The following is an 8,484-nucleotide window of genomic DNA, read 5'->3' as shown; positions in this document are numbered from 1 at the left end:
GGGAGGTCATTTTCTTCTCGGCAATTAGCAAAGTGGTGGCATCACTAAAAGAAGTTGAATAAACACATTCAACCCAGCTGGGTCCCCGCTTCGCTCTGTTCTCACCACCCTTCCTTCTGGGCACGCGGTGGGGCCCCAGTGAGGAAGAGTCCGATGCACTGTGCTTTCATTCAGGCCTGGTTGGAAAGGGCTTTTAGGAAAGAGGAGGAAGGGGGAGGGATAACCCTTTAGCTTTCTTCTTTTACAACAAATGTCTTCCTTTCAGGGAAGAAAAATGCCAGCTTCTCTAAGAAAACTGCAGCAAATGGCTGTTTTCATGGGACTGTTCAGCGGCGGGGGATGCATCGTGATGTATAGTCTTATGCAAAGTAAGCCTTGCTGCTGTTAGCAACCTTATTTCTCTTCTGCCCCTTTCATTTGCTTTTGTGTAGCAGGGAAAATAGCAGCATGCAAGACGTGAAAAGCAGATGAAGTTAAGGGAAGTATGGCTGAGCGGGTTCTGCCTCTGTGGGCTCCGCTTTGTTCAGCTTCAGGGCTGCTGCTCTCCCAAGTGTTGTTGCACAGATTTCCAGAGCTATTGCATAGGGAGGAGGCTGTCATGGTCAGGAGAAAGTCTCGTTTCTGAGGGCGAGGGCAAAATAGATGCTTAGGCAGTAATGCAGGTTTCATTTCTTACTGAGATTTTACAACTAGACAGGAAGAGAGGACCATCTGTGAGAAGCTATTAATGTCTAGTGGTTTTATCTGTAAATCTCTGTGGTGCTGGCCCTAAACACAACATGCCTGTGAAGTGCTAAGACACCATTAGTTTCTCCTGAATGGAGAGCAGATAAGAGTGCTCAGCATCAAGAAGATTAAGACAAGGAAAGAGAAGCTAGACAGATGATGTTGCTGTATATAGACAGCTCTAGTTGCTATGTGTCTTAGACTATGAATTCAAGTTATTAGTCCAAGTGGCAGATGTTTATTTTATCTAAATTTTTTTCTAGATATGTAGCATCAGACCAGAAACAGGCTTTGCCTCTCTCAGGGGGTGCTACAGGCCTCTCAGCCCTATGCCTCTCCCTTGCTGGAGCTATCAAATGATACCGCTTTTCACCTACCCCTATATCAGAGGATGCTGCCAGGAAAGTGTAGCCAAGCCTGTTCCTCAAGCCCTCAGATAAGCTCTGAAACCTCCCCTTCATTTTACACATATTAATAGCAAATCAGACAAGGCTGGAAAGCAGGCTTTAATTTTAGGCAGCTCATGCCCTCCAGCTCTGGAGTACATGACAGATATATGATCCTCTTACGCTTAAAATACCAAATCTGGCTTTAACAAGGACATTAGCATTTTTTAATTTTCAGCTTCAGCATTGTTATCTGGTGAGGGAAAAGTCACCCTGTGCTATACAGAAGTCAAAGGCTTATTCCCTGCATCACTTAGCTGTGCAATCAAGTGGTGCAAAATGACAGCTATGTCTTGCTCTATTGTGGTGTCAGTGGCCACTGAGTAGCTGTCTGATACAAACCAACCAGGCTGTTGAAAGGACAGTTTCTGGTGCAAAGTGTGCCCCTCTGTAGCCTCTATCAGACAAAGGAGCACATGGGGCCCTTCTGTTGACACACCCCCGTGGCTATCCAGTTGCTTCTACCCAATTGCACAGAACTGGCCCATACTGGAACCTGTGAGGAGCAAGTGGCTTCCATTGTGGTGGGAGCAGGGGAAGAGGGGGCCTTCCCTCTCCTCCCTTCGTGTTGAAGGGAAACTTGTATGTGCGTGATGTCTGTGAAAGCAAGCGCTCAGGTAATCCTATTGCTACTCACTGTCTTCACCTCCACACCCTCCTTGTGGGAGCAGTCTCCCAGGCCAACCCCAACATCATTTCAGCTCTCCTACTGAAACACACATGGACAAACACATTAGTCAGGCATTTCATGTCCAGTACTAACAAGAAACAGCTGAGAAGGAGCACCAGGAAACTCAAACCCCTCCAACCTGCAGGATGAATGCAACACACTTCCAGCATCGTCTGGGTGGCTGCTTGCCACGATCCATAGGCACTAAATGGCTGCTGTGCTGCAACCCCTTTACCTGGAGCTCCTTAGGATGGCCCAGGGGACCAAGGAGGACCAGTGCAGGCTCCAGCCTAGCAAAGCTGTTCCTATGCCTACTGGATGCTGCCTGCTCACAGGGGATGCCTCTAATTAGGGAGAGGGGGCAGCATCCTTCTGCCTCATGCTCCAAAAGTAATACAAGCAAGAGAGCAGGAAACAAGCCATACACTTTGTTTTAAACTCTTTGGAAGGCAAAGATGCCTGAGTAGGATTTTGGTACATTTAGCTTAACTCTGCACTTCTTCATGTCAAGAGAGTGAAGTTAGGCTGGTACAAAGTGCATCTAGAAATCTGCCTCCGTAAGGAGGGTGGGCAAGTTTCCAGCCTCACAGCTCTGCATTATCCATTGGTGATCACTGCACAGCATTTCCCAGCTATACATAGCAACCAGACATTGATAAATAGCAATTTACCACAGTTGTCCTCCATATGCCAACACTGCAGCATCCAGCCTACTTTGCTATTGTTGCTGCTTGACCATTAACTCTAATGGTGCTTCTTTGTGCCTCTCTTTTAACACATCCATCAGTAGAGTTGCAGCTTCCTGGCTGCCACTTGAAAAGCTGTTATCAAGACCACAGCAAGAGTTTCACAGTGTTAGCAGCTGTTCCAGTCTCACACCAATGTCTACAAAACATTCTCCATTCTTAAAGTATTTTCTGTACCTCCTTTAAAAAGAAAACTTTAATTACCTTCAGAACATTTTCAGCTATTCATTCATCCTTCTGCCTTTTTTTTACCCCCCTTTTTTTGTTCCTTTTAGATGACATAGAAATGTATGAAAAGCAGGGAGACACAGCCACAAGCTGAACTGTGTATCAGTACAGAACAGGCTATATTCAGAGCCCTCTTCACTTAAATGAGCTGAATACCATTATAGTTCAGCACTGCTCCTCTGATGTAAGGGTGTATTTCCTCCCTTAGCCAAATTCCTCTTAATTAATAGTTCTGGACTGTTTTCCAGGAAGGGTGGGGTAGTCTGGAGGAAATGTCTTTTTTTAATTCATTTTTACTTATTTTTGGATTTTAAGTGAACAGTCTCCTCACTAACCTGCTTCTCTCACCTAGAAGGCTTTGCCAGGACCCAGTACTACCAGCAGGCTTTAGAGCAACTGAACAGCAATCCTGATGCCCTGGAAGCCCTGGGTGCCCCCCCTCTCAAAGTTCACAACATCCGACTGACAGATGGGAGTAACCGTGTGGACACAGAAAGAGCACAGGTAACACTGGGAGGTGGTGTCACAGGGTGGCTTCCCAACGCATTGGGTGACAAGAGATCCGCTGGGGGATTTGCAGCAGGTCACGAGTCATTTGGGAGCACTGGGAGGCAGTAGGATGGGATGCGAGTTGATTTGGAAGAAGAACAGGTTTCTAGAGCATGAACTACACTCTAATGTGAGGGACTAGGTACAGCACAAGCAGCACCTTTACATCACGCTCTATGGGCACATCACAGAATGCCAAGTGACCTCCCAAGTCGGTTGATCCCTCTCCTGCTACTGTAACCCACAAAATCATTTTCAGAAACATATCAGACCAGCTTTAAAATAGCAGCTGCCTCCCTCTCCCTCCTGGATACATCCCATACTATTTTTTAAAGCTTTGTTCAGAACGGATTTATAGCTGCCTCTGAGCTATGCTGTGGTACAGCACAAACGAGGTGGTTTTTAAAAGCACTGTAAGCCTGTGCCACAGTAGACAGCTGCCAGGGCTGAGCACTTGGGTTACATAGTGACTGGAGAATGCCGTGCTGGGTTCTAAGTATTGCACAAGGCTGCCTTGCATCAGCCGAGGGCTGAGCCGAGGCAAACCTCACAAACACAGGTCCACTTCCACTCTGGGCTGCTGCCTGAAAAGGTCTTTCCCATCAGTGCTTTTACCCCTTAATCCAGGACTGGCTGCCCTTCCCTAGTTTTGCTGGTGACGCAAAACGTCCCTAGTGATCCCCTCCTCACTGGGGGATCTTGTCACATTTGATTCATTTTGTTCCTCCTGGTGAGTAGCTTTGAGTCCTGGAGACCAAGCAAGGGCATTAAGGAATGGGGCAGATGGTACAGTGAAGAAGAGGGGCTATCAGGGCAAGAACAATCAACCTTGAAACCAACTTACATAAAATTCCACTTTCCATCTCACTCCAGCCAGGCTTCACCCACATGATACCTGAGTCAAAACATTTCCCAGTTTCCCAGGTATTCAAGATTCTATCAGGAAACATTTCAAACCCATAAATGTGCAAAACCCACAACCTCTTACGCTGATTGAAAAGAAAAGAACCTGTCCTGCTGATGTTCTCCTATGTCACTGTTAAAGAATGCTGGTCGCTTGGGTGACTCAGAGTGAGGTCAAACCTTGCCTTCTGCCGACCTCACCCAAGACATGAACCACCAACTTTCTTTGCTTTTTCATGCTCCTGAGCACTCATATTCTTGTGAAATAAACTAGTTAATCATCATTAATGATTGTATCTTAGATCAACTTACTGACTCCACAACATCCCCAGCTCCCAGGCCTCCTGGAGAACCCCTGGCATTTTCCCTTTGTGATTGCAATACCACCAGCAAACACTACACCTGAAACATTTCTTTTATTCAAACATGAGACCAGTGCAATTAGCTGTGGTCAATGCTACAGCATCTAACTTTGTGTTAAACAAGAGAGTGGTATAATTTGTGACACTGAGAAAAATCATTGAGCTTCCGATTGCCTTGATGCACGTGAAGGGGCTGATCTGTAAAGGATCTCAACCTACAGGCTTGTTGTGGTTATGAGAAGCTCTAACAGTGCAGGTCACCTCTGGATCACCATGCACTCTGGTAAGGAAAGGTGTTTGCTCATAAATATTTCAGAGAGCAAGTGGTTTTCCCTGGGGGTTGCAGCTGTAACACAGTACATTCTTTCAGCAGAGAGAGATTAACGCATGGCAGAACAGACATACTTGCATAGCCACGCACATGTTAGCCATTAGAAAACACAGTGAAACTCTGAAATACAGTAAAACCACTAGAGTTAAAGTTAAAAAGGTGTTGCATCTTTGACTGTAGAAGGAGTAAATGTCCATTTCATAACATGCTCCACTGAATCTTTGACGTACTTTTACATTTGCAGATAAAGTTACCAGTATCTGGAACAAAATCAGCAGGGTACCTCTACATTAACTCAGAGATGGACCATTCCCGCCAATGGTGCGTACTGGGGGAGGTGCCACGAGAGAAGTGGTAGGAGAAGAGTGGAGCAGGATATTTGCTTTAGTCATTTGTGTTGCTGAGCTCATATACACAAAGGAAGCAGAAATTCATGTCTGAAGGTCTTGTGAAAGGTTATTACTGTCATTACAGCAAAAAATGTAAATTAGTTGAGAATTACGCTGAAATCATCCCCATGAATACAAATAGAAGAACAACACAAGCCATTCATTTGTGTGAAATGTGTTCTGCAAACTGTAGCTCAGTGTACATACAAATACCGTGAGCCAAGGTAATGTATTGTCCCCAAGGAGGCGCAGAGGCCATTGAAGAGCAATCCTACCTCCAGTCTTGTATTATGTATTGCAATAAGGGAATCACCCATTATATCAGAGCCTATCAAGGTGAACTAAAAGTCATGCAGGATGCTTTTGGTTTGTTTTTTTTTCCCAAGCTATCTGATAAATACTGTCCTTATAGTAAAAAAGCATGTGTTAGATACATTATAGTAGAAGGATATTCTGATTCCACATCACATAGTAGTAACTCTACATTTTTGTAGCACTAAAGCCTGAAAACCCCTTTTGTCAAGAGTAAACTGATTTCTAGAACTGAGCAAATAATTACTACATGAACTCAAAGTCCATCTTCTATTGCAAAAGAGGAAATTTAATTTATTAGACACAAACCTCTTCACACATACTTGATATTGGAATTTTTTAGGCCTTTCTGTTAGCTCTATTTAGAAACCCAAAGCTACATTTTTACTCAGCTGCCACCAGCCATATGGTAGTGTTTTCTTTTCATAATTAGATGAGCACGACTTAATGGATTTCTCTTCTGAATAAGTATGAGAAGTTAGGTGTAAAATGATGGGAGGGAAGTGCTGGGCTGGGACTTTGGAGTCTCAGGGCTAGGCCTGACCTCCTCCTTCATGACCAGAGATACCCTCAGAGGTGCCCAGCCCCCTCTTGCACACCTATGCTTCCCTGGGGCCTGAGCTCTGATGTCCTCACTCCTCCTTATCCCTTCCTCACGCACATGGGGGGAAATAACAGCTCCCTCCTGTATTACTGGGTTACTGCAAAGACAACTGAAGATTACAAGATATTAAACTGTGGCAGTAACTGAAGTACATACATCTCTTTGAGTGTTGTTTTACAGTGAGGTCTCAATGCATTTCTGCAAGCTTAAGAGGAGGGGAGTAAAAAAAACCAACAAAAAAACCCATCTGTCAGACTCAACCATCTCTGCCTACATGTGCAGAGCTCCACACAAAGCTGGGCAGGACTTGGTCTCCTTGCTGAGGAACTAAGAGTAAAATGGCTGGTTCCCATCTGGTCCATGGAGAGATGCTCCTGAAATCCCCAGTAGGAATAACAGAGTCATCCTGGTGTGGCTCTGCAGGACATGCATGTTGGCACTTCCAGTGGAGACAGAGAAGGCAGCCAGACTGACACACAGTTAAATGACAGCAGGAGGTGAACACTCTGCTCTATGCAAGAGGAGTGGAGGCTCCTAAGCCACTGAATGCTGCTGTCTCCAAGTGCACAGTCTGCCCATAGGGGTTTATTTATTTAGGTGGTTATTAAAAAAAAAAAAAAAAAAAAAAAGGACAACTGGAAAAAAGGGAAATTTGGAGTGTATGAGCTGGTTTGGCTCTGGAAGAGGAGAGAAGGCATTCACTCAGCACTCAGGGGTTGGGAGGGTGCCCTGAGGCAATAGTGACCAAGGCACCAGTCCTGCAAAATGACACTTATCTGCCCTGAAGCAAATGGAGGGAAGGGCTGGGACCCCAGCCCACGCCAAGGGGAGTGAGCAGTTACTCCTTCAAGCCCTGTTACAAGAGGCAGTCGCTTGTCCCGGGTCGGATGGAGGCAGAGGGCTGGTGAGCAGACCCTCGCGCAGCCTCGTTACCCAATTGCATGTACTCAGCACCAACTCCAGCAAAAGCAGAGCTGGGTGAGCGCCAGGAGCTTTGGAAAAAAATCCTGTCTTAGTACCCCAAAATAATAGTCCTTCCCAGCTGGCAAAGTAGCACGAGGAGTCTCACAGAAGTGGGTTTGAAGCAAAGCTTAGAGGAAGGAAAAGGCTCCCACTCGGTCTCCAAACAACAGTTTTCCTTCTCCTTTGAGTAACCACTGTCATACTCTGTCAGGGTTTCAGCAGTCACGCTGAGTGATCACACACTGTTCAAACTCCTCCAAGCCAGGATAATTCCTTAGCAACGCAGTCTGGCTCCAAGGCTGGAGAGGAGCGGATCAAGGAATGCACCCACAGGATGGAGAGGAAGAAAGGCACAGGGTCGGGGGAGGAATGTCCTATCTAAAAATAGCTAGCAGGATTTTATCCAAGTTGCATCCAATAGGAACACACATCCCAGACCTCTAAATCTGGGCTGTGCTACACTGTTAGGGAAAACAGCTTTCAGAAGCTGGCACTCACAAGCCAAGTTTTAAAGAACTTGAGAGAACCTTTAAAAGCAACGAATGCATGGAGTGATTTGTTTCTCCATGCCAGCTGTTTCTACACTGATTTTATTACTATATTAACAGTGATTTAAACAAGTTAAAGATCTTTTTTGGTTTGTGTCAGCTGGTGCCTTCAGGATGTCACCTTGAAACTGCGGGATGGGCAGAATATTCCCGTTTACCACTCCTCGGTGGAGCACATCAGTGTGCAAGAAGCCTAAAAATCAAAGGCAGCTGCTTCTCCACCTCCCACTGAGCTGAAGGAGACAATCGATTGCATCCCACTGTGCCTGTGAATGTACACAGTTGTAACAAGTGACAATTTCACTTAAGTAGGAGCTCTCGAGACCGTTTTCTCTCTAAGATTGACCTCATCATTGTCCTAATTGCAATTTCTTTGTTTTGCTGGTTTACTCGTGTTCATCAGAGCCTAAAATAAAGATCTTGCAAAAGAGTTGCTGTTCCAAAAAAGTCATGTGTTATGCCTTGTGTGTGCTGGTATTATGAGTCTGAAATATGACAAACAAACTGACAGTGTGGTGGGTTGACCCTGGCTGGACACCAGGTGCCCACCAAAGCCACTCTATCACTGCTGGACAGGGAAAGGAAAACATAATAAAAAGCTCATGTGTTGAGATAAGGACATGCTGAAGGTTACTGAGAAGGACTGTTTCAAATCAGCATTGCCCAGCAGGAGTTCAGGAGAGCACATTTACTTAGGGAGGAAAACA

General features: G+C 45.5%; 1 protein-coding gene across 1 annotated transcript; it reads left to right on the top strand.

The window, feature by feature from the left end:
* The first annotated feature begins 274 nt into the window (after nt 1-274).
* LOC104402761 (cytochrome c oxidase assembly factor 1 homolog) lies at nt 275-7,974 on the top strand. Its single transcript, XM_010010723.1, has 4 exons — nt 275-368; nt 3,169-3,320; nt 5,206-5,282; nt 7,878-7,974. Exons 1-4 carry the CDS (start codon nt 275-277, stop codon nt 7,972-7,974), a joined length of 420 nt encoding a protein of 139 aa, XP_010009025.1.
* Nucleotides 7,975-8,484: the final 510 nt, after the last annotated feature.

Source organism: Nestor notabilis, unplaced genomic scaffold, assembly GCF_000696875.1.
Source record: "Nestor notabilis isolate BGI_N333 unplaced genomic scaffold, ASM69687v1 scaffold7683, whole genome shotgun sequence".
NCBI lineage: Eukaryota > Metazoa > Chordata > Aves > Psittaciformes > Psittacidae > Nestor > Nestor notabilis.
This window is presented reverse-complemented; position numbering and strand designations above follow the sequence as displayed.

Bases quoted from the DNA above. Each gene is read 5' to 3' on its own strand.
- LOC104402761 (XM_010010723.1), top strand. From the start codon at position 275: ATGCCAGCTTCTCTAAGAAAACTGCAGCAAATGGCTGTTTTCATGGGA. The intron at 369-3,168 runs GTAAGCCTTGCT...TCTCTCACCTAG, and splicing joins GATGTATAGTCTTATGCAAA to AAGGCTTTGCCAGGACCCAG. The intron at 3,321-5,205 runs GTAACACTGGGA...TTACATTTGCAG, and splicing joins TGGACACAGAAAGAGCACAG to ATAAAGTTACCAGTATCTGG.